This window comes from Nyctibius grandis, chromosome 2, assembly GCF_013368605.1.
Source record: "Nyctibius grandis isolate bNycGra1 chromosome 2, bNycGra1.pri, whole genome shotgun sequence".
Classification (NCBI taxonomy): Eukaryota; Metazoa; Chordata; class Aves; order Nyctibiiformes; family Nyctibiidae; genus Nyctibius; species Nyctibius grandis.
This window is the reverse complement of record NC_090659.1, coordinates 124,529,128-124,554,920: the sequence shown is the minus strand read 5'-3', so window position 1 is coordinate 124,554,920 and position 25,793 is coordinate 124,529,128. Positions and strand designations below refer to the sequence as shown.

The following is a 25,793-nucleotide window of genomic DNA, read 5'->3' as shown; positions in this document are numbered from 1 at the left end:
CTACTCTCACTACCTCCGGGATCCCATGGGGGTTTTTGCATGGCTGAATTTGAAACCTCATCCAGCCTGGAAAAATCATGGGCAGGTTTTCCTGCAGCAGTAACTTCAAAGTCGCAGACCTGCATAAAAGAAAGGTTAAAATGAGTTGTACATTTCAGGGGATTGACCTGAAATCTTGCCACCTTTATCATCCAGAGTGGATGCTTCCATGCTAAAAATTAAGTCTTTGGCAAAATAAAAAAAGGCAGTTATTGCTGAAGAGTTGCAGCGTTTTCCCTTCTGGAATGGTCCCAATGCAGACTCAGTACCTGTGCTAGTAGGCATAGGCAGGTGTGAGCCTTAGTTATTTTCATAGAACAGTTGCTTTTCTTCTCCAGGGAAAGTTTCTACTTTTGTTTCTCAAAACGCTAAGGCACTTGATGGCCGGACGTCATCGGCAACCATGGGAAATATTTTGGAAGAAGATACCATCCCAAATGACTTTTTGTCTTCTCAGAGAGCATTTTATTGGTGGGGGGAAACATTTGTGGGTTGGTATTTGTGTCTTATTTTTACTGGTGTGATTGATTGCTTTTTTTTTTCCTCCTACCATCTTTCTTTAAGTCTGTGTCTGTACAAGATAAACGACGTCTAGTCGGGGAAATGTTTTCTCTTCTCTGAATAGTGCTGGGGTGCCGCTGGCGTCTCAGCTCCCGGGCGGAGAGAAGAGGGTTTTCATTTGCACACGTATCTCTCGACAGTCCTCTCGCACTTTTTACAGGTCACGTAGCAGCACCAGTGGTACTTGCAGTGGCATCGCTCCACCACTTTGTCCATGTAGGGGTTGTAGCCTCTTCCGCAGCACATCAAATCACAGCTGTCGCTCCCGTTGGAGGTCTTGTTGCATTGCCTGGAAGAAAGGAAATGTGGTGAGCAAGCACAAATCCCTGCAGGGCTTTCCAAATCAGCGTCCTGCAGTGATGCTGGGGCCTGACAGCTCTGCAAGGTGCTGGGTGAAGCCAGCATGGTTGCATCTCAGCTGCAGCAAGCACATGGCAGGGGTGAGAACCCAGCCAAGCAGCCCTCTACACCTGCAAGGGGGGCATAGAATCACAGAATGGTTTGGGTTGGAAGGGACCTTAAAGATCATCTAGTTCCAACCCCCTGCCACAGGCAGGGACACCTTCCACCAGACCAGGTTGCTCCAAGCCCCATCCAACCTGGCCTTGAACACTGCCATGGAGGGGGCAGGGAGACCTTCTACTAGACCAGGTTGCTCCAAGCCCCATCCAACCTGGCCTTGAACACTGCCAGGGAGGGGGCAGGGAGAGCCCCAGGGCTGCACTCACATCACCTGCTCTGATGCCCAGGATTGCACTCGCATCACCTGCTCTGACACCCAAAACAACATTAAGCTCCTGTTCTGACACTCAGTTCAGACTCAGTGGCATTCAGCCAGGCTGGGCAGGACCTAGCTCCTGCACAGGCAGAGGAGCAAAAATATTGTGGTACCTCCACTGAACCAAAAAAATCACAGTCCCTAGCAATCTGTATTCCCAGGCAGGCTCCAAAGCTGTCTGAAAGGAGCTGGGAGAAGATGATACCCTAAAGAACAAACACCGGTGTTTGTCCAACACTACCTAACCTAAAAAGGGTGAAGGAGGAACCCTGCAGCCACAGAGCATTTGCACAGGCTCCGTGCCAATGATCCCGGGCTGGGAAAGCTCCTGAGAAGGCTGTTACAGCCACTACCCAGCCCTGACCCTATCAGGGAAATCACAAATGATACTAGCAGGGCCAGACTCTGCACTTTCCCCTCCAAGTGTCTCCCAGCACGGCATGAGCAGCCGGGTAGCTGGCCCTATACCACCCCGAGTCCTGACCCAGGAGCAGGCAGCACGGCAGGAGCACAGTGTAGGATGACAAGTCGCCAAATATCACACGGACTTTCACTGCTTGTTTTGCTTCTGCTTTTAATTAAAGCCAGACTCGTCGGGATAAGTCAGCCATTGTGTGGGGTTCCCTCACTTTGTCTGCTTGCAAGTGGCTGGCTTGAGGTTTTCAGAAGTAACTCATGAATTGGGGAATCTCTGTCATTGATGATGGATCCACAGTCATTCTCAAAAACCAGCTACCTCATTCTTCTAAAATACTCCAAGTTGGGTCACTGGACATGAGAGTGCAACAGGCATTGACTTTTGGATGAGATGATGAACCATGTCCTAGAGATGCCATTTCTCCATGGGCTGTAAAGATAGCCTAGGGTGGAAGTGTTCACGTTTGGCCAGATGCTTGGCTGGACACTAGCACTGTAGGGTAACAGATCTCATTATGCACCCAGCACCATGGGGCTGTGAACTTGGTGGAGTCTTGAAACTACTGTAAGAAAGGTGGTTTCAAGAGTGGGGGAATTGCTGACATCTCTCCTAAATCTTACTCTGCCTGGCTATTTTGGGCAGAAACACTCTAAGGCTGGTTTGGGGCAGGGAAAGGAGAGAGGATCATGAGTTGGACTCTTGAGCTGAGCACTCCATTAATAGATGAAAACAAATCTATGAGATTTATAGGAATTCCTCATGAGGTAATGCTTTAGGAGAAGTTATGGGATTAATGAGGTGTTGAGATTTTGTTCTTGTTCTTCCTTTATTTTTTTCTGACTCAGGCAGGACTTCTGTTTGTTATTTCTGACTCACATTCCTCTCCAGGTTCAGTGTTTAAAGGCTCCCCCCTGCTCCCCCTCATTCGGGAGTGTGTGTAAATATTTACAAACCTTTGAAAGCCTCTACCGAAGCCGAAGTCTGCAACCACACTGAGCGTGTTTGCCCAACGCTGAACCAAAGGCGTTGTTATTGCCCCTGCGAGCCAGGGCCCCTCCGCCAGGAAACCTCCCAATGACTCCTCATAAATGTATTAGTAAATGCATTAAATATTTGGAGCAAAGGTTCAAATATAGGTGTGTTGACGTTAGAAGAGGGGAGGGTATTTGACAACCTTACTCAGCTTTACCCGTGGATGGAAAGGTTGTTGCCCAGAGGTTCACCTAGGGAGGATGGGGAATCTGCAGAAGCGTGGTGATGGATGTGCAGTGAGTCCGTGCCACCTCTTGCTGAGAGCCAATTAAAATGGTCAAGAAAAGGAATACGGGTCTACTCTGACTCCAGTTCACCACTGAGGATATTCATTCCCCAAATGTACAAAGCACCCAACAGCCAAATTTACCCCATTCAAACAGAGAGCAAAACTCTTCTACTTGCTGTATTGGGACCTGGGAATCTCCTTCACCTTGCACCCATGCCTGAGGTTTGCAAAAAAAAAACGTGGATGTACTAGGAGATACACCTTTCCATAGCTGTCCCATCCCACCCAGCCTGAAATAAAGGAAAAACAACACCTTATTAAAAAATCCTCAGTTTTGAATAAAGGAACAGGGACATTACGGATGGATGGGTTGAATATGGGAGGATAACCCATTCTGGACGAACGGGTTCTCCTCCCCCTCTACACTGCCCTAGTGAGGCCACACCTGGAGTAACTGTGTCCAGTTCTGGGCCCCCCAGTTCAAGAAAGACAAGGAACTACTGGAGAGAGTCCAGCGGAGGGGTACGGGTATGGTCAGAGGACTGGGGCACCTCTCTTACGAGGAGAGGCTGAAGGAGCTGGGTCTGTTCAGCCTGGAGAAGAGAAGACTGAGGGGGGATCTTATCAACTTACAAATACCTTAGGGGCGGGTGTCAAGGGGATGGGGCCAGACTCTTCTCAGTGGTGCCCAGTGACAGGACAAGGGGCAACGGGCACAAACTGAAACATGGGAAGTTCCATCTCAATATGAGGAAAAACTTCTTGACTTGGAGGGTGCCAGAGCACTGGCACAGGCTGCCCAGGAAGGGTGTGGAGTCTCCTTCTCTGGAGATATTCAAACCTGCTTGGACGTGACCCTGTGCAACGTGCTCTGGGTGACCCTGCTTTGGCAGGGGGTTGGACTGGATGATCTCCAGAGGTCCCTTCCAACCCCAACCATTCTGGGATTCTGTAATAGCCAAAACAAAGCTTTTGACCCCCATCCTGAACCTAAATGAGCTTCTAGAAAACTTTCCTGACAATGCCACTAACCAGAGATTTTGTTTTCTGTTTTAAAGCATAGGCCTGGATGAATTATCTTTCTTTTTCTTTAAACAAGCTGAAACAGAGGTAGTTTCTCAGCTGTATCTATATATACAAAAAGCAAGTGGGGGAAGACAAAGGAGCCCCAAGATCAGAGTTTACCCACAGAAGCTGCCCCTGAGCATCTGCTTTCAGAGCCCACGGCTGCGATCCCACCAGGCTCCCCGCTGATGGGTTAAGTTCAATCTCATTTGTTTTGGCCCTGGTCCAGCATGATTCCAGCAACTCGGAGAAATTCCCTCCTCCTGAGCCTCAGAGAGAAAATACGAAGGCAGGCGATTGCATCTTAACACAACACCATAACCTCTAGAAGCACTTGGAAGATCGGTGAAAAACGATGCTTTGGTCACAATCCCAGCCAAGGTCCTGGCTCAGGAACAGGCTTTCACATTGTCACAGTGCTTTTTCCTTCTTTATGCAAGAAGGGAGGAGGTCAGCTCTGCTGACTGGACAAATCCCACTCAATATGCCTGTCCAAAATCTCCCCTTTCCAGCCCTCAATTGCAGAAACACTGAGGTACATCATACAGCCTCATCACGAGGGTGGCTCCTTGGCAGAGGTGGTGAAGGACTTCCCAGCACTTCTAAGGGTGTTCCTCCAGATGGAGAGGCTAATCCATCTCACAGTTACCTCCTGAGGGATTTTAATTTTAAAAGCTATGGGGAGATGTCACTTAATTTCATTGTGGATCCCAGTTCACTTTGGTCCCATCAGCAGATATAAGGATAGATTTTTTTGGCATCTGAGAGCCAAACTGAGGCCAACTTTGTACTGTGTCATCCACAATAATGACAGATGATGACAACGATGGGCCAGATGTCCACTGGGACCTCACTCCATCAGTCCTATTGATAAGTGAAAGTTGCTGATGAATACATAAGAAAAGTCATTCTGGGTCACAGCAACTCCCTGCCTGGCCCAGTACATCTCCCAGTGGCTGCAGGAGATGCTCTTCAGGGAGGAAAACACAAATCTGGCCACTTTCTTTAGCAATTTTCCTCATACCCCACCAGCAACTGGGCTGTTGTATTACATGTGTTAGAAGGTATGTTCAGCCTGGAGAAGAGAAGGCTCTGGGGAGACCTTCTAGCCTCCTTCCAGTACCTGAAGGGGCTACTTGAAAGCTGGAGAGGGACTTTTTACAAGGGCATGGAGTGACAGGACAAGGGGGAAGGGTTTTAAACTGAAAGAGGGGAGATTTAGATGAGATATTAGGAAGAAATTCTTTGCCGTGAGGGTGGTGAGACACTGGCCCAGGTTGCCCAGAGAAGCTGTGGCTGCCCCCTCCCTGGCAGTGTTCAAGGCCACGTTGGATGGGGCTTGGAGCAACCTGGTCTAGTGGAAGGTGTCCCTGCCCGTGGCAGGGGGGTTGGAACTAGATGATCTTTAAGGTCCCTTCCAACCCAAACCATCCTGTGATTCTATGATTCTATCTTCCTGCCTGGTCATCTCAGTATCCCTTTGTGGGCATCCTGGCTGTGGGTTTCCCTCATCCCTTTCTGACCTCACAGAAACCATCTGCCTCCATGAACTCCAGCAGCCACAAGTCCCAAGAGACAGTACTGCTGTGTAAAGAAGTAATTTATCTTTTCTCTTTTAAATCAAATTCCTGTTAATTTCTTTAGCGCCCCTTGCTCCGGTAACGTCATGTTGTACAGCAGTATATAAAAGAAGGGAAAAACAATTCAAATCCCCCAGGAAGTATGTAACACAATGGACATTGCTAAAAATATATCAAAGTGCACAACTTCATATAAGATTTTGAGGGCAGGATCTTAACTACATTTAAATTGCTTTCTCGTCCACAAGGAACAACTAGAGACTGACACTGAACAACTGTACAGAAGAGAGTTATCAATAGTACATGTCAGCGAGGAGATGTCAGGGGAGATCCTGGAACCAGCCTGTATTTTCATTAATGAAGAATAGAAAGCGAGCTTAAAATTTTGTGGATAACGTTGGGGCAAAAGGAGCTGAGAGCATTTTGTGAGAGTGGATTGCAATGCAAAGTAAGCAACACACTTTGGGAATGTTCCCAGGAGAGTCAGAGGAGCAGTTCAGAAAGTAGAAAAGGTTGAAGGAACTGATTTAGGGAAGTTTGTAAGAAGAGCTGTTTTCCAATCTACAAAAGATCATTGCAAAAAGGAGAGAGAAGAAATGTTCTTTTTATGCTGAGGAAAGAGGACAAGAAATTATTAGTTTGATTTCAGATTATGATTAGTTTGAATTCAGATTAAGAAAAAATAACTCTGAAGATAGTAAAGCCCTGGAACAGGTTGTTTAGGGCAACTGTTTTTAAGACCAGAGTAGACAAACTTCTTCAACAACAGTCTAGGTGGTCTCAGTTCAGTCTTACTCCTAAAAAGATCAGGCTCTACGGAAAGTCATTCCCAGCCCCGATGTTCCCTAACTACAACACTGCTTTGATGCAGAGGGACTAAATACATTTAGGAGAGTGAGTTGCATTTTTTTATCCCCTGAATTCACTACCCACTACAATTTTACTGAAATTACTCTTTCCACCAATAAATTTATTATTCACAAATCTGTTCAGGAACTTTATGGTCAAATCCAGGTCTCTGCGGATGAACCGAGAAAAAGCCCAAAAAATCACGGCTGGCCCAACTGTCAAAATGGGCACCAGCTACGAGCACATTGCCCTGAGAAAGTTCCTCCACTGCAGGTGGGAGGAACAGAAAGCTGCTATTTTTCTGACTTTCCTCCAGTTTAAACTTCTTGGACACTCACAGAAGAATTATTTGCTATTCGTTGTTCATCATTTGTTGGAACCCATGAAAAAAGGGCGGCACATCTGGTAACAGTTCCAAAAATTACTAAATCATCATACACGTTATAAGCAAGTCAAAGCCAAAGTTCATCATATTGCTTCTAGTGCCCTCACTGAGTGACAGAAACTTAAAGAGACTGTAACAAAAACCAAACACTGAATGCTGTTGTCTACCCATAACTACCAACCACTCTTCCCCATCTAAATATGAATGCTTCTGCTAAGAAATCTCATTGCCCACATAGTCGCTCAATGCAAAGCATATTTTTGGGGTGGCAGGAAACAAGTGGTGTCAAAGCAAAGGGCTGTAACTGAACACTGAAAACCATTGCATCTTTCCTTTGATAAGCCCTGCTCTTGGGACCACCGAGACGCCAAAGAGGTAACCACCAGCCACTAAGTCTATGCAATCCCAAGCACGAATACAGGCTGGGCAGAGAATGGATTGAGAGCAGCCCTGAGGAGAAGGACTTGGGGGTGATGGGTGACGAGAAGCTCACCATGAGCCAGCAACGTGCGCTGGCAGCCCAGAAAGCCAACGGTGTCCTGGGCTGCATCCCCAGCAGCGTGGCCAGCAGGGCGAGGGAGGGGATTCTGCCCCTTTACTCCGCTCTCGTCAGACCCCCCCTGCAGTGCTGCATCCAGCTCTGGGGCCCCCAACAGAAGGAGGACATGGAGCTGTTGGAGCGAGTCCAGACGAGGCCACGAAGATGCTCAGAGGGCTGGAGTACCTCTGCTATGGAGACAGGCTGAGAGAGTTGGGGCTGTTCAGCCTGGAGAAGAGAAGGCTCCGGGGAGACCTTCTAGCAGCCTTCCAGTGCCTGAAGGGGCTACAGGAAAGCTGGAGAGGGACTTTTTACAAGGGCATGGAGTGATAGGACGAGGAGGAATGGTTTTGAACTGAAAGAGGGGAGATTTAGATGAGATATTAGGAAGAAATTCTTGACTGTGAGGGTGGTGAGACACCGGCTGCCCCCTCCGTGGCAGTGTTCAAGGCCAGGTTGGATGGGGCTTGGAGCAACCTGGTCTAGTGGAAGGTGTCCCTGCCTGTGGCAGGGGGTTGGAACTAGATGGTCTTTAAGGTCCCTTCCAACCCAAACCATTCTGTGATTCTACGGTTCTATGATTGGCAGTCACCACCGAGCAGCAGATACATGCTCAGCTAACTTCATGCATGTTCCTGTCCAAGAAAACATACCAGCCTAAGACACCGAAGACTAATGCTTTATACTGCAGAAAAGAATGAATATGTGAGCAAGGAGCAACCACCTAAGAAGAGCCACATTCTTTGCCAAAGTGAGTCAGCTAAGGAGTGGTGGTTGACCAACCCAGCTTAGCTGCAGTGCAATGTTGCAGCCTGATTTCTGCAGTGAAAGAGAGTTACTTCCCATCTTGAGCAGGGAGGGAGCAGCATTTGCTTGGCTCCAAGGCTGCTCTGGGAAAGATCAGTAATAAACAGCTCAGTTATCTCTGCAAGGCTTCAGGAGCTGGAGGCTTTTGCATGCATGGCAGAATTTCCCTTTCCTTGGATCCCTTAAGGGACCTTAAACAGCCTTTGAAATACGATACATTGCACCCTACTGATAAAGAAGGTTAATACTTTTGCTTCTTTTCTCACAAAAGAGATCTCAGTTTTATAATCTGCTATTATTTATCATTTACTCGAAGCTGATAATGAATTTTTCAGGCAGGAGAAACTGAACTACCCTGTTAAAAGATGAGCTATAGGGTGCTTTCGTCCAATAAAGCTCTGAAATGGGAATATATACATTTTTTTTCCAGTTTGTTGTATCGAAAGTTGTACAATCCACTTGCTGCTCCACAGATCAACTTTTTTAGATTTTTCTCCAGACCATTTTTAATTGGCTATGAAAGTGTGATGGTGGCAAATAAGCACACGGAGTTTAGCTGGAGTTGATGAGGGCTGAGGCTGCAGCAAGCCTGTCTGCAGGAGCCTTCGACACCGGTTGCAAAACTCAGCTCCTTAATCAGATTTTAAGCACTTCAAAGAGTTCTCAGGCTTCAAATCTCAGGTTCAGGTTCAGCTCCCTGGCTTTGAAATCTGGATACACCCCAGCCGCTCGGAGGCATGCAGATTTCTGAACCATTTCTAATTTCAACATGAAACTAAGAAAGGCCAAGGTGTCTTAGAAAACACTTCAGGCTTGTTCAAAATAAGGCTTTGAAATCCTTTCAGCGAAGAGCTCTGAAAGGCTTTTGAGTAACCGGGTGAACGTTTTCCGAGTGGATTTTCACGCGGTTCTACTACAAGGTAATTCAATTCCCTTTCCTGTCTGAAAAACACACAATAAGTCCACGTAATATAAGGGATAATTAGAGAGATGGAAGCGACCACTTAGATTATCCCTTCCACCCACCTGCCAGTGCAGGATTGTTCCCTACAGCATACACTGAAACCCAACACGGCCAAGGTGTTGCAGCTGAGCCACCACCCTCTGTCCTGCTTCCAGCGTGCTCTGAGCAAGCACCGGACCTCAGGGAGAGGGAGGGGGGAAAGGACTTTTTCTCCATATGATGCAAAACTACTCATTTTTTGTAATGAAAGTGCAGCAGTCTGAATTTTTAAATCTGGTAACAGGAAAAGAGGTTGTTAATGGGGTCTCCTCCCCTCTTTACCCCTTTGGAGGCAGAAAGCAGGGCTAGAAAGATGCTGGAGATGCCCAGATCGAAGTCTCCTGAAGTGTTTAGACATTGGAATGGGCTGCCCAGGGAGGTGGTGGAGTCACCATCTCTGGATGTGTTTAAGAAAAGACTGGACATGGCACTTAGTGCCATGGTCTAGTTGCCATGGTGGTGTCAGGGCAATGGTTGGACTCGATGATCCCAGAGGGCTCTTCCAACCTGATTGATTCTGTGATTCTATGGTGAGAAGGGTCTGCACTGTAACACCCCATGGACTGATCCCTGCACCCATGTTCATGGCCAGAAAAAGGCCAAAGAGGGAATAGGCAGGTGGTGGAAGAAGAGAGAAAATGAACTGAGGGACTGCCACTAAAAAAATCCCTTTTTGATTGCAATTGCCATAGAAGACCTTAAAAATTAGCCTAGTGGGAAACAGTGGGATCAACCCCCAGAAAATTTTGATGTGCACAAGGATAAAATGTTAAGATGCCTCTGGGACTTGACTTATAAAATAAAAACCTGTTTGGGCTATTTCCATGCGAGCATTTTCACATCTTTGCAGAGTAAGCATGAACCACATTTTTCCCTGCCCTCTCTAACAGCACCCCTTTTGTGTTCCTTCTCCCTCCATTAGGCACTATCTCTACAGCCCCACGACCGTCTGGAACACAGCCACCATGTCTAAAATACATTTAGATGTCCTCTCCGTGAGAGAAAAATTGAGAAGGGAAAAAGGCATCCATGGGAGGAGGAGGATAGGGAAGCTCTCCTCTTTTTCCCCACTGCCCCCTAGGAAGAAAGGACCCATGTGCAAACACATTGTGTGCATTTTGCACTGTTTTCCTCTGATAATTTAATGCAGAAAAGGAGCTGCTATGGCTTGTGTTACATGTGCCAATTTTGAGACACCAGGCATCTTCTAGAGAGCTGGCAGATGGATTGCGATGAAAATGAGTGCAACTACACGTGACCTTAAAACTTGGCCTGAGAGATGCCTGCAGCTGAACACAGGACTATCTCACCCTCCTCCCCTTCCACGGCCATCACCATCTTGCATATCCAAGAATAAGGAGTATTTCTTGACAGGTTCCTTTTGAAAGTCATCCCCTCCTGCCTTAATATCTTGGTCCTCTAAATCCCCACTCAATCTCACTTCCCGTGGACCCTCGCCTGGCAGGCTCACAATCACTGCTGTCGCCCAGCTCAGGATAAACGGATGCCTGCAATACACATTTTCCTATCCTCAGAAGAAAAAAAAAGCTAATTCAAGACCTTGACATATTTTTCATCCCTAGCTGGGATAAAAAGGCAAAATCTGCTGTAAAATTAAATTAGATGAAGAAGAAGTCATGCCTCCCTCCCCTTTAAAAGGATTTCATTGCATGGAAAATGTTTTCCTTGGCAAATCTGTAATGAATTCAGTTTGGTTTTGACACAACCTGTTGATTCCATGCAATTCCTATAAAACTAATTTCCAAATAACCTCCACAATTTTTTCGTTGCAAAACAGAGTGGCACAACAATGAGGTCTTTATCAAGACACAGATTTGACAAAATCCATACAAATCTAAAAAAACATCGCTTCCACTCAAATGACATTTTCCCTCAGAAACCAGTTTCAACACATGCTTTTCCCTACAATCCTCAGTGGCCCATAAACGTCTTCATTTGCTTATTACTGCTCCACCACTGGGCTGGGGATGATCATCAGCCTGGTGTTTCCACCCCAGAGCTGCTAGGTAAGTGCTGCTGTAGAGCAGCCCAGCCATTGGTTTTGGTCTTAATGGAGGAAACAAAACTGTAACTGCCACAAAACATCAGAGGACAAAAAGGACACACTTGTCTCACTCAACTGTCGTCATCTCCTGACCAGCTCCACCAGTTAAATGCTGATACATTGTCTACAGAGTTGTGATTCCAGATTAAATGGCCATTGCCAAAGGATATCTTCTGAAGTCCCCTCACCAAATACCTCGTATGAATCAAAGGTACCCAAAGAGTATCTTTTCTGCATTTGGGTCATTTACTTAATTTCCATTCCAGCAAAACCTTCTCTCCATTGAACCAAAGTGGTCCAAAGACCACTATGTCCAACAAGAGTTAAAATGAAGACAACCCACAAAAGAGTAGGGGCATGCACCTTGCAACTTGACTGTCTGAGTCTCCACCAAAAAGTAACAGAAAGAGCAAAGAAGAATTATGAGATCTGAAGAAAGCCAAGTTGGCAGATAGCAACTAATGAGCCAGCGTGAAATCCAGTCATTGCAGTCACTTAACAAAAATCCCCAAAATTCTGCAAAATTCTGGAAATACACAATTATTTGACTGTCAGAGGCTCTGCGGCCCACCTAGAGATGCTGACTGCCAAAATGTGGAATAGGTTTGTCTTGGAGGGAATTAAACAGATCCTGGGAAGAGACAGGCATGTCTGCTGCCTGTGAAAGGGACAGCACTGTGCCCAGTAGAGATTCAGGTATGATGACCTTAAATCACTAATATTAAGGGGATGAAGAAATTCCTCTGCAGAGGAATTCCCCCAGTTATTTGCCTCTTATTCATACATGTTCCCCTCTTGCCCTTCCCTCTTTGGGGCTCAGAGTGCAGTCAGCACCCACTGCAGAAAACCTCACCTGTCCTGGGTCCCGTGTGACCCCACTTTCTCGTTCTTCATGCAGAAATCGGGCGAGCTCTGCAGGTAAATCAGCTCTGTCTCTTTAACCGGCCTGATATCAATATCCTTTGGCACGAGGTATTTGCGTGTGCCCATGGGCCGGTGAACGACCTTGGTGGCTGATAAATACTTGTTTTTGAGGTCCAATGCAATGTCTCGCAGCTCTTGAAGGCCTTTCCAACAGGTCTTGATAGAGCATGACCCAGAAACTCCATGGCACTTACATTTCATTTCAAGAGAGGCTTTCAAGACCTGCAAAAAGGAATGCAGGAGTTAGGAAATGCCCTTCTCTTACCTCCAAACATCCCACAAGCTCGCTATAGAAGGCACTTTCTTAGCAGGGACGGCTATAGAAAAGGACTGCTGCTCTGATTTCTGCACAGTCACTCTAGAGTAGCTACTGTGCCAAGGGAATAAGTCTTTTACTTTGGTTCTGCACTATTATTTCTGTAGGACGTGGCAGGGTGCTGCCAGAGAGGGGTGAATGCACCAGCCATGGCAACACAATGTCCCCAACAAAAATTTGCCCATTGCAATTAAAACAAAAACTCAAGACATTACAAAATTTAAAAGCTGATAGAGTGGGAATGGTGGAGAAAAAGACCCAAGGGTGGCAAGTTCAGCATGGTTGTGCTCTGCAAAGGTGGGTTCAGCCCATAGCTATACAGTAAGCTGCCAACGAGCTCTACATGCTCCGAGTTTTATCTGCTCCAGCGTTCAAGTGCAGGCAGCCCTGGAAGGACCAAGCTGTGTGGTAGGACCAGCCTAGGGAACCACTGCAGCTCCAGAGATGGGTGCAGGGGTCACCTTTACAGTCCCCCACCCATTTCTCCAGATGCATGGAGGGCTGTGATGGGGATTTGCACCTCGGTGCGCACCAAGCACTGCGCATGGCAAGCGTTATCCCCCCACTAGATGCAAGCTGTTAAAAGTGGCTTCTGCCGGATATGGGAATAATCACTAGTGAAGCAGTTTGAAAAGGAAAAATCATCCCTCCTGGCTGCAGGGAGGCAGCTGCTGCTGGACACGTTTGGCAGATGATAATCCTCCACGCTTACACAGCACTTCGCCTGTGCAACGCCCTTGGCAGAGCACGACAGGACCCATCCCCACCACACCTCTTGGGGTAAGCAAGCCAGAGCCATCGTTGGTTGTGGAAAGAGTGGCAATGAGACATCCCACCCACGGTTATATAGAGCTGACATCAGCACTCAGGACCTCCTGAGTCCCAGCATGAGTTATATAGCCAGTCTTCAGCAGGCCAAAGGAGTTCAAAGCAATCTGGGAGAAACCTGCTCCTTTTGCTAGCTGATAGAGACACTGAACCTCACAGAGCGACCGACCACTACAGAGGATTGTACAATTACAATAACTCTCGTGGATTTGTTACCTGTCTCCCTACTTCACTGTTGTGCAGATGCATCAGTTTATTGGCTTGTGATCCTGATTTTTTCATCTTCATGGGAGCATCTGAAAATTTGGACCCCATGATAAGACCATAGTTGAGGTTGTCTGCACATCCTCCCCATCGATACCCAGGTCCAGGTGTCTCACCTGGGATGGGACCACAGGAACAGCCAGGGAGGTCCCCGGTGGTGCAGGCTCTGGCAATGGTGTGGCTGATGGCAGCAGCAGAAAGGGCATACACAAATGCTGACTCCCTTGTGCCTGGAAGAGACAAGAACTCCAGCTCAGCCTCCTGGGACAGCTAAACATTCCCCAAAAAGAGACCCATACAATCTCAAACACACCAGCTCACTGCAGCTGAGACCGTGACAACCTCCCATAGCATCACCAGCTTGGAGCATGTCTCCTAAGTGAGCTCTTCAACATGAGGCAACACCCCAGCAGGGCAAGGAGGCACATGGACTTATGCAACTTGTCCATTGTGGTGTGTTCTGCTCTTAGAGCACACGAAACAGCCCCCCCATGGACTCTCCTGACCCCTTTTTCCCCTGTGCTGGATGCTGCTTGCCGACAGGTCATGGAGCTGGTGTGCACGGAGCTAGGGGAGGTGGTGGGAGGCCACAGAGCTGCAGCACGAGCGTGCAAGGATGCTCTGACCCACAAGAGAGCTGACTGTGCAGCCTCACATGTAGCGTGTGCTGCTTGACAAGTCTGCATGCCCTGAACAGCAGCTCCATGGCTGTGAGCAAGTTCACCATGACTCCTAATGAGATGAGCAGACCAGATTGGTGGCATGCTTTGTAAGAGCTGTGGGAGACCAGGTCTGGGACTCAAGAGCTTGTGGGCATGACTGGCACCATAATGGTCTCGGAGAACAGGTCAACCAGGCTATGTAGTCCCTCCACGTCCCCCCTGGCAGCACAACCCTTTCCAGCCCCAGCACGCACACACACAACGCTGGCTGACTCTACTCACTCATGTCCCCAGCTGAGCCAGCAGTGCTGTTTACCTCTCTCTAAGTCCAGCAGGTAGTTAGGAGCCAGCTCAATGGAAGAGCAGTTCCACCGCATGTCTGAGAAAGTTTTACGGCAGGTCTTTATCACTTCCCGTGCTGCCTGGATGATGGTCTGCATTAGCTCCAGGTTGCTGCGGCACAGCTGCACCTGGGAAACCACCAAGCCTTCGAGCTGCTTGCAGTGCTGGGTTTGATTCAGGGCCAGAGCCGAAGGAGTCTTGGACAGAGCTCTGAGGAGACAAGCACATGCAAAAAGGCATTTAAACCTGAAAAAAAGTTAATCTTCAGGTCAATATTAATTTCTCCACTACCTCCAGTCCAGTGAATGCTTTGGCCTGTGTTCATCTTAATTTTAGCTACCTGTAAATAAGTGCTTAGGTTAAGCTGGTGAGAGAGATGGGTAACTTTTAAGAGTGATTTATCTCATCTAAAGTAGGTGTTTAAGGTAGGTGGGAAGAAACACCCTCTAGAAGTGCGCATTTCTCCCCATCATCTAGGGGAGCCTGGACAAAGCTCCTGGGGCATATGCCAAGTTGACTGAATGTGTAAATCCTTATGGGAAGGGTTTTTTTTGCTGAAGAATGAAGAGGACAGAGTGAAAAATGACCCGTCAGTTCCATGATAACAGAAAGCTGGGTCTTCCAAGACTGTGGTATTCAGAGGGGGAAAAAAAACAGTGAAGCTGGTGTTATCAGTGCTTTGCATTCAGCATCTGTCTCACACACTCTCTAAGGATTATGCTAAATGTCATGTAATTAATTATGGAGCAAATCCCCTGCAAGGCCTAGGGAAAAGCCACCAAGTTTGCAAAACAGATGCTTTCCCTTGGAGTTAATGCCAAGGGCCTCCACCAGTTCCACCACTGCTGCACGTAGACGAGTCTGTTCCTCTGGTCTCCAAAAATGTAGTGCAGAAGCACAATGACAGTACGTGCAAAGAGATTACCATGCTCAAAACTGAGAAGAGATCCACCAGCACCAGCACGTATGTTACCATGGAAGAAACCAACAACACCCCAAAGACCCCATTGGTTCTTCTAGTGTGCAATTGCCAATATTTCCAGGTAAATGAAAGAAAAAAGCAAATGATGCATCGTACGGGGCTGTGCTCTTCTTCCCCAAGCACCCACAGCGATCAGCAGAAGCCTGGTGTGTAATTCTCTTTGTATCTTTATGACCTGCTTAGGGCAGTCATAAATGTTATTCATTCCCATAAAACAACTTTCTAGCTGGCTGCATCAGTAACTGGCATCTGATCCTGGCAACACAACTGCCTTAACACATATTTCCTTCTCTCCTTGTTAAATGTGTTGCCTTTCAGTTTCATCCTAAGCCATCTTGGTTACTTTGGCTTCTTGGCAGACACAGTTCTGGGTGCATTTAACTTTATTACTGTAACATCCACGTCCTTCAGAAGTTAAATGAGATGGAAACGGAGCTAAAATTGAACCCTAACCAAGACTGGGGGGGTACTAGCTCTGATCTCTAGTTTTCAGGAAAACACATCTATGTTCCACCAGCTCCCTCAAGGTTGGCTTGAACCAGCTGCTGTGTGTGTTGGAGCTCCCTCTGGGCTGCACATAACTGCTAACCCCAGCAGGGAAAATCTACGATCCTAGGGCTGAGTAGGTCTGCACTGACAAATTCCCAAGCGGCTGGAGTTTGGCATTTCTGGCACTAGATAATCAGTGGCAAACTTGGAAGGGAAACCACCACTCTGCTAGCTATGTAAATATATACACCATACATATATTTAAAGAGATCCATTAAATATACAGTGAACAGAAGTTTTGGCCAGTGAATTTCAAGGGAAAGTAAAAACTGGAGTATTTAATTGCCAGAAATTCTGCCCTGTAGTTCATCTCGGTCCCTTGCACACTGTTGCTCATGTAACATTCCGTCTGGACAAGGGCACCTCCAGAAGGCAACTCATCCTGCCTTAGATGTGAACCAGTGCTGGACCTGAGCTGGTGGACACAAAACCTGTTGGTGGTATTCTGGGTGCTCAGGTATCTCAGATACATCATGTCCTTGAAGGCAGAGGCATGAGTCTTCGGACAGTATGAATGTAACCTGACTGCAAACCTCTACAGTGTGGACCTCATGGTAGTCCTTCAGGGTCCTTCTTCGGCCCACGGAAAGAAAAAGCCACATCTAGGGAGTACTTAGCCCGATGTGCTTTTGAGATCTACAGTAGGATATCATACCCTAGAAGTGCGCTTTTTCTGCACTGCCTATAGAGGGAACCCAGGCACCGAGCTCAGATGCAGACATCTGGACTGTATAAGCACAGAGCTGGGTGAGGTGTGTCCAACTCCTAGCACTTGGCACCAGAAACCTGTGAAAATTTATCCCAGAAAGCCTATCAGCAACTCTCAGGGATGGGCTGACATGCAAATCAGGCAAGAGGCCAAAGCAGCTCGTCACTAGTAGAGTAAAAATGATAAATACTCCAGCACAGTGTGTCCCAGCAGCAAAAGAAGGCAGGGCAAGGCAGACAAAATGAGAGCGCTTCACAGCCCTGAGCTTCAGGCAGATGAGGAATGCTTCAGGTCTCTGAGATATGCTCTACCGTGGGGCACCAACTCAGTTTTCTAATCAGAGGTGATGAGTGACACTTCAGAGGCCTTGGGATGTTTCACCTGGCCCTCCAGAAGGATGCATGTATCTCATAGGTCCTGCACCACATCTTCTAACCCTGTATAGAGGTCTTGGGCATCTTTAAAGGATCTGGAAGCCTACATTGAGGCACCTGCACCTCACCATTACAGACAAGTCAGGAACAGCAGAAATAACCACCTACAAGTTGGGATGAGGGTTGAATTCAGACTGAAGCTCATACCTGTTTTGAAAAAAAGGGGATGTGATACAATGAGATCACATTATTAAAGATGGCCTGAAATTATCACCATTAGAGAAACGGATTTTTAATGCAACAAGAAATTCGCTTCGTGGAAGAGAAGAAAATATCTGCCAGACGGTCGAGAGAGGAAGGACTGTGGCCCCATTGGGGAGAACTCAGTAAATGGCAGTAATGGCTGTTTCTTGTCGAATAAGCTGAGGTCCAGGGAGCCCGCCAAGAATAAAAACACAAGATGCAAGAAGGTGTTTTCTGAACATCTCCCAGGCCTGAACTTCATGCCTTTGCTTGCGAGAACCTATAATTGGAAACATCTCCAAGTGTTGGGAGGAAAAAGTAAAGGGTAATGGAGATGGAAAAGAAAACTCACAGTTACTGGAGTCGCTTGCTGAGACCGAAAAGTGCATTTATAAATCACGATCAGGAATGTGAGAGGCCTATTAGGTCATCTAGCCCATGCCCTGACAGCCCAGGTTTGCTCAGTCTCTGTCCTACAGTCAGAAATGTCTTCTCCCACCCCTTGTCACTTTAAACCCTACCCATGGAAAGGCACCAACCCTTCTCTGCTCCCCAAATTCTGGCAGCACTAGGGAGGGATGCCCACCACCTGCAAAGGACATTGTCAAGGAACAAAGTCCATTTGGGGGGGCACTGGAGAGGAAATCATCTTCCCCTAGAAGAGTCTCATCCATGATGGGATTTGGTGGTGGGTCTCTACCCCATCTCCACCTGGTCTCCATTAACCACCAGCACTGGGAGGGGAAACAGCCAGCCTGAATAAAGCAGCCCTCAGGGAAGAACAACCTTTAGTCCTCAATCTGGGAAAAAATCTCTGATAAACATCTTTGGACTCACACCCTTCATCTGAGAAGCAGCACATGGGGATTTTACCTGCTGCCACCCTATAAATGCTGCTTTTCACCATTTCCTCCTGCTAACATCATGCTCTCCTCCCTCGACTCTCCTGCCCCATCCTTCATTCTCCGTAAAGCTGAGGACAACTGAGGGGTGGTTGTTTTTTTTTTTAAATATACATATTTGACCCATCCCTTTAAATAAACAGGCCCCAAACCAAACATCTGCTGCTTTAAATATAGCATAGCAAGGCTTTCAATTGAAGTTATGGATACTGACAGAAAACCATAAACGTAATTACAGAGGAAATATGATGCATGGATGGATCATGACTTTCGTTTACTCTTTTAATTATCTCAGGCAGTTAATAAATTCATTTGAAAACATGAATGCTCTACAGTGTTAGGTCCTTTGAGAGGTATGGGCCCATTCCTACAGATCTGGGCTCCATGAGAAGACTATTCATAGGAGCAGCAGCTTGGGAGAAGTACCTTCAGATCTGAGCAGACATCAATGAAAGCCATACATGGTTTGGTTTACAAGGACCACTGTGCGTAGGACACTGCTCCTGGTCAAGCCAAAAAGAGAAAAACTCCTTGAATTGAGCAGTGAAGCATTGGTGCCCTTTAAAATAACCTTAAAGGGTGGAAGGATCTCCTCTCCTTCTGATGTGGGCTCTCTCTAGAGGGCATCTCCCCATCCTCCCTTGTGTGATATGATCCAAGAATGTCTCACAGAGGGACTCTTGGTAAAACCATGAACTTCTGTTTCAAATTGTCCACTTTGCTTTCTGTGAAGGCTCTCTTTTTTTTTTATGTCTATTCTTAAGCTCCTTAATCTTGCAGGGATTTGGGCAAAACAGAAAAGATTTAGACAAAATGACACTTCTCTGGAGAGCGAAGTGTGTGGTAGACTTTATTAAAAAGAAGCGATGATTGGGGTTTTTTTGCATTCGATCTCATTAAAGATTTTTAATCCACAGGAGCCTCATTTTCTCAGGTTTTCGACTAGAAAAGGCTCACAGGACTGTTACAAACACCTTGTCTAAGCTCCTGGTAAGTCAGAGGCAGCCCATGCTCCTGCCCTGCATCAGCCCTGGTCTGGGGACCACAAGCGCTGGGAAAGCCACCACATCCCCTGGTGAATGCTTCCAGTGGTTCTGCAAAGCCTTTTCAGACAGAGAAGCGGGATTTATATAGTAAAAAAAAAAAAATAACGAAATAAAGACAAGGAAGAGGGAAAGGAGTGGGGGGAAAAAACCCAGCCCTGAAGTAAAAGCTTAAAATAAGAGCTCCTTTCAGATACGGTGCCAAATCCAGCGCTGGCAGTAGTGGGCACAAGGCCATTGACTTCCAGCCCAAGCTTGACTGAAGTCAATGCCAGCGGCGAGTTGGCTCACCGAGCACCGAGCAAGGCCGTGGAGCTTTGTCAAGTTTTCCCGAGCTGCCTACAGAGCGAAGAGCAAACTTCAAAGCCATTGTCCCCCCCCTTCCTCACCCCCAGCCCGTTCCCCTCCTGCCATCCCCGTCCTGCAGTCCTTTCACGGCAGCTCATCTAGCAGCCCCCTTGCCAGGCAGACGGTCTCCTCGCAGACGCCCGTGCCCCAATGTCCCAGCTCCCGCCCTGCTTGAAGGAGAGAAACAGGAGCTGCCAGGAAGCACAAAACCTTTCCATTTTCTCCCCTGCTTTCTGCTGGCTGCAGAAAGGCTGCGGTGCTGCTCGAGGTCGGTGAGCTGGGGTATGTCCTGGGTTCACCAAAATGCATGGCTGAGCCACCTTTTGCTCTTGAAGAGCTGTGATTTAGCCATGGGAATTCTGCAGCTGGAAATGGTGCTCAGCTAGGGATGGCTCCAGAGAGCATGGGGCATGTCCAGGCCACCACAACTGGGACAGGCAGGGACTTCCCAAAGTGACCAAGTTCATCCTAAAAATGATGGGATTCTTAATGCCACCACTGGCTGTCATGGGCAAAAAAAACACTGGCTGCATTCGACCTCTTTGCAACCACTCTTGCATTGCGGGTGATGCTCAACACAGAGAGACAGTCCAACCTGTGTCTTGGCACCTGGACAGAGGAGATGCCAACCCCCAGGGAGGCAGAAGTGCCTCAAAAGCCACCCTGTGCCTGGACATCCCAACATCTGTAGGCCTCTGCAGCATGCACATCTGGCTGCAGCTCCCTCTAGTGCTCATCTGTTTTTCAACTCTACCCAAACAAGTCGCTTCAGCAACCTGCTTGGCCAAAGCCAAACCCCGCTAGGAAAGCTAAAGGGGGTGCAAAAGGAGATGGGTAAGGTGACAGCGTTCCTACATGCACTGGCCTTATGAAGACAGGCTGAGAGAGCTGGGGCTGTTCAGCCTGGAGAAGAGAAGGCTCCAGGGAGACCTTCTAGCAGCCTTCCAGTACCTGAAGGGGCTACAGGAAAGCTGGAGAGGGATTTTTTACAAGGGCATGGAGTGACAGGACGAGGGGGAAGGGTTTTAAACTGAAAGAGGGGAGATTTAGATTAGATATTAGGAAGAAATTCTTGACTGTGAGGGTGGTTTGACACTGGCCCAGGTTGCCCAGAGGAACTGTGGCTGCCCCCTCCCTGGCACTGTTCAAGGGCAGGTTGGATGAGGCTTGGAGCAACCTGGTCTAGTGGAAGGTGTCCCTGCGTGTGGCAGGGGGGTTGGAACTAGATGGGCTTTAAGGTCCCTTCCAACCCAAACCATTCTGTGATTCTATGATCTGCCACTGAGACCGATCGCTGCCTCACCTCCCCGCTGCTGTAATGCAAAAGCACGGAGGACCACAAAATTACGCAAAAAAACCCTGCTCTAAGGACAGGAAAGTGTTTGCAAAAGCAGCACGCAAAAATCAGACTCAGGGGCTCATGTACATTGGATGGAAAGGCTGCCTCTCCATGGCAGCCCTGATCCTGCAAAGACCTGTCCGTACCATGACTTCACACCCGAGCAGCTCCCTGGAGCTCAGATGGAAGAGGCCAAAATAAGTCTGTCCAGCAGCAAGGGCAGGTGTAGGAGATGCTGGCCATCCACGCACCGCGTGGGATGCTCGGCGGTGCATGCCTCCGCGGCAGGGAAGGGCATGGTGTCGATTTATAACAGCTGGGGATCTGGATTGCAGAACTCGTAAAAATAAGCCAAATAAAATACAACAAATAGCTCCCTTTTACCTGCTCCTCGCTTTTACTAATTTACAGGGGATATTTGTGTTACAGGGAAGTCCTAAATGGCTGAAAAGTGTGTTTTTCTTCTCCCCCTCCCCCCTGCAATTACATCACGCTCTGAATCAAAATCGAATTTCCTATCGCCTTTCAGGTCAGTCACTCTCTGTTCCTCAGGCTTGCAAACCCAGCCCGCCTGGCTGGCAAAACCCACCTCCTTATCTTCCCTCCCCTCCCCTCCCAAATCCTCTTTGAAGCTCGCCTCTGGCACCGTGCCTACAACAACTGCGCAGCGGGCAGACCGCTGAGACAAGCCCACATCCAAAAACATCTCGCAGCACTTTCCTCCCTCTTCTTCCCGTCCTTTTTTTTCCCCCCTTCTCCATCCACGAGCCTGAGAGAAGGGGTAGGGTTTGGTTGTACAGCGCCCAGCACATGAGCCCAGGGCTGGGATTGCAGCTCCGAGGTATTACTCAATATTCATAGAATCACAGGATGGTTTGGGTTGGAAGGAACCTTAAAGACCATCTAGTTCCAACCCCCCTGCCACGGGCAGGGACACCTTCCACCAGACCAGGTTGCTCCAAGCCCCATCCAACCTGGCCTTGAACACTGCCAGGGAGGGGGCAGCCACAGTTTCTCTGGGCAACCTGGGCCAGTGTCTCACCACCCTCACAGTCAAGAATTTCTTCCTAAGATCTAATCTAAATCTCCCCTCTTTCAGTTTAAAACCATTCCCCCTCGTCCTGTCACTACATGCCCTTGTAAAAAGTCAGTAGCATCGATCTCCTTTTGCCAAGAGTTTACCCACACCATTTCCAAGGATGGTCCCCAAGCCCCAAGGATGGCAGCACCACCGCAGTGGGAAAAAGAGAGGCGGGGGGGGGGGTGGGGGGTGGGGATGTGGAATTTGCCTGTGTTTTCACAGAAAAATAAGGGTGGGAAAAGGAGGAGAAACTGCAAATGAAAAAAAAAGAAACACCACTATAATTTTGTGAAATCCCAGCTGGCAGCATCCCAGTTGTGCGCAGTGCCCTGGGACAGGGAGTGCAGGTCTCCGCCAGGTTTCAAACAGGTGTGAGGGGAGCCCCGGCGGCGCATCTGGATGCAGTTCGTGCTTCAAATGCCACTATAATCCCAGCTTTCATCTTCCCCACTCGCTTTTCGATAGGGGGGACGTGTCTGCTGGGAAGAGGAGGAGCAGCAATAGCCTCTTTCCTCCAACTGCCTCCCCCCCCCACCCCATCCCCAAAAGCAACCCTCGCAGCTTAACCACTTAGGGGCCAAAAGGCTGCTTTTGCCAGCAAATTAGGGACCTTGCCCTGCCTTCCAGCCTTTTTTTTTTGTGTCTATGGCTTGTCACCACACTATCAGGTTCACTCTGAAGCTCATCTCGCTCCTGCCCTTCGGAGGAACCCAGGCCCTTCGCTGGGATTTAGCACCGTGCTCTAAGCAAAGCCCTAATGCCAAGCATATAAGCAAGCCCCTCCACTCAGTTATGGGTCTGTATATGAGTGCCCTGCTGAATCAGGGTGCCACAAAACAGCTTTATTTCTGTACTGCATAGAAATAAAGGTTGGAAACGAGTCTAGGCTCTGCCAACCCATGGGGCATGTTAGTAAGTGTCCTGCAGAGAGGAGATGCGTGCCCTGTGCAAGGCACTGGATATATACAGAGCTGAGCACCTAAATACTTGAGGAAGGTGGCAGAAAGAAACAGCTGGGCTATGTAATTCAGCTGTCGTGACTGCTACGAGGTGCAAAGCCAAGATGGTGAGGAGCAAATCAGGTCCTGACTCTCCTCTACTTCCAAGGTCGTCCTTAGTATACAAAGACAGCAAATGAAAGATGCCCTAAAGTAGGTCACTATTCCTCCTGCCTGACCATATGCATTTAAACACCCTGTGGAGAGATTCACCCTGCTTCTCTTCATGCGGATAAAAGGTGGATGTGTGGTCTCAACCAGCTCCCTGCAGTCCGTGGCATCTCCAGAGGGCACCTCTTGGGATACGTGTTGGATGTCTCTCTTTGGAGAGTGGGAATCAACATTTGGAAGGTCTTCTCTCCCCTGACTGCATGCAGGGCAGTGAAAACACTGGCTCTAACAAGATATTTTAATTTGCAGATATCCAAATTTAAGAGAGCCTTTGCAAAACGTGGTGTGGGAAGAGCCTCAAATGACAACAACTGGGACAGTGGAATGGGCATTAGACATAGCACAGGGTCTGTGGCAGAAGGAAGAACAGAACAGGAACCTCTTGTCCCAATTTCCCTGCCTAACCCAAAGATCCACATCTCAATGCACTATACCCTACACAACAGACTCTCCCTGGCACTGCGTTTTATTGTGCCTTTTCTTGTACAGAAGATCACAGAATCATCTTGGTTGGAAAGGACCTTTAAGATCATTGAGTCCAACCATTAACCTAACACTACCAAGTCCACCACTAAACAATATCCCCAAGCACCACATCTACTCATCTTTTAAATCCCTCCAGGGATGGGGACTCCACCACTGCCCTGGGCAGCCTGTTCCAGTGCTTGACAACCCTTTCAGTGAAGACATTTTCCCTGATCTCCAATCTCAACCTCCCCTGGCACAACTTGAGGCCGTTTCCTCTTCTGAGGCTAGCTCACACCACCTTATTTATTTTGTGCACAGCTTCAAACCGGAGTAGAAAAGACAGATCACTCATCAAGGACATGAAACCAGATGGGCGTTGGAGGGGCTTGTTTGTTTATTTTGCAGTAAGCAACTAATTCATTGCTTGCTTAAGCAAAGAAATGAGATAGTGCTGTTTTCACTTTGTTTGCAGTGACATTACCTCCGAGGAAACTCGATCCAGACTTGACCACGCTCCCTGGTATTTCTTTGCCCCCCCCCACCCCCCGCCTCATTTTTAACACCCTTCATGAAATCCAAAGGTTAAAAGGTCCACAAAAAAAACATGTTATCTGTCAAGCATCCCCTGTGGTTGGAGATTGGCAGCACTATCTTAGCTGCTGTCCCTACTGCTCTCAGCTCCTACTCAGCACGACCAGCGGTCCCGGTGGGAGAGTTTTCCAGCGTGGCAGGAGCTAACACCAGAAACTTCATTAAGTGGCTCATGTGAGCATTCAAGTGTGTGCCTTTCCTTTGGTATCAATGAGGAGAAGAAAAAGTGAGGCTAAACCATGCATATTTTTGGAAGGAAGATGAAGGCATATTGTCAGCACAAGCCCCTAGTACACACACTCGAAATCAATGAATGCCCGGAGAAACACAGCTCTTGCTGCTCTTTAAATGGCTTTACAGTGTGCCTCAAACAGCAGTTGCAAAAATGAGTAAGAGACCAGCAACGCCTACAAAGACTTTAGAAATGCACTGAGATAGCCAGGTACTTACATCCATTTTATCCCATAGCAAAGCCCCGTCTGCAGAATCAGAGACACAAAACCAGCTAAGAAAAATCGCGGGCTCGGCTTCATTTTCTCCACCGTCCCCCACTCGCCGAAGGAAATCAGCTTCTCCAAAGCAAAAAAAAAAAGGAGTTTTCCTAATTTTCTGCACGCTGTATTTCCCTGCAGCCTGGGTGTTGCTCCTGCTTGGAGATGAACAACCTGAAAGGAGAGAAAGAAAGAGCACGAGCTACGGTTAACTCTGAAGTTGAGCGAGTGGCCGCGCGCGAGAGAGAGAGAGATCTATTATCCAAATTGCAAAGGAGTGGTTTATGAATCACGAAAAAGTTTGGATTATCCCCTCTCAGTCCCCTCCCTCGCCAAGCCTTGATACAACCTTTCGAGTCAACAGACAGACAAACCGTATGGCTTGAATTACACCCTGAGTTATGGACTGATTGTGTGTTTCCATTTAACCCTGCACATGGCAAGACTTCATTCGCTGCTTCACTTTTCCCCCCCCCCCCCCTCTCTCTTCTCCAAAAGGTTTGTGCAACAGCTCGGGTAGAAGGAAAAAAAAATAGATAAATCTTTAGATGAGCCCAACTCTTCAGCTATTCATCTCTCCCTTCCTTCTCTCCAGATTTCTCTTTTTTCCCCTCCTTTTTTCTGCAAAGACAAATTCTAAAACCCGCGTTCCCCGACTCCACGCAGGTGCCCGTGCCCCGCAGATGTTTCACTCTGATCTGTTACAACAAATGTGTTTTGCTCTTTCCCCTTCTGCTTTCCTTCTCACCTCATTAACTCTGCCTCTCACTTCTTCCAAGTCCTCGGGCACCTGGAGCTCACGGAAAGGGCTGCAACTTT

At 47.9% G+C, this 25,793-nt stretch overlaps 1 protein-coding gene across 1 annotated transcript; it reads right to left on the bottom strand.

Moving 5' to 3' along the window:
* Positions 1 to 714: 714 nt before the first annotated feature.
* Positions 715 to 25,031, bottom strand: WNT11 (Wnt family member 11). The gene is made up of 5 exons (XM_068395210.1): positions 24,934 to 25,031; positions 14,660 to 14,895; positions 13,634 to 13,911; positions 12,203 to 12,495; positions 715 to 889 (listed from the first exon to the last, which is right to left on the bottom strand). Exons 1-5 carry the CDS (start codon positions 25,014 to 25,016, stop codon positions 715 to 717), a joined length of 1,065 nt encoding a protein of 354 aa, XP_068251311.1. The 5' UTR covers positions 25,017 to 25,031.
* Between the last annotated feature and the right edge of the window lie 762 nt (positions 25,032 to 25,793).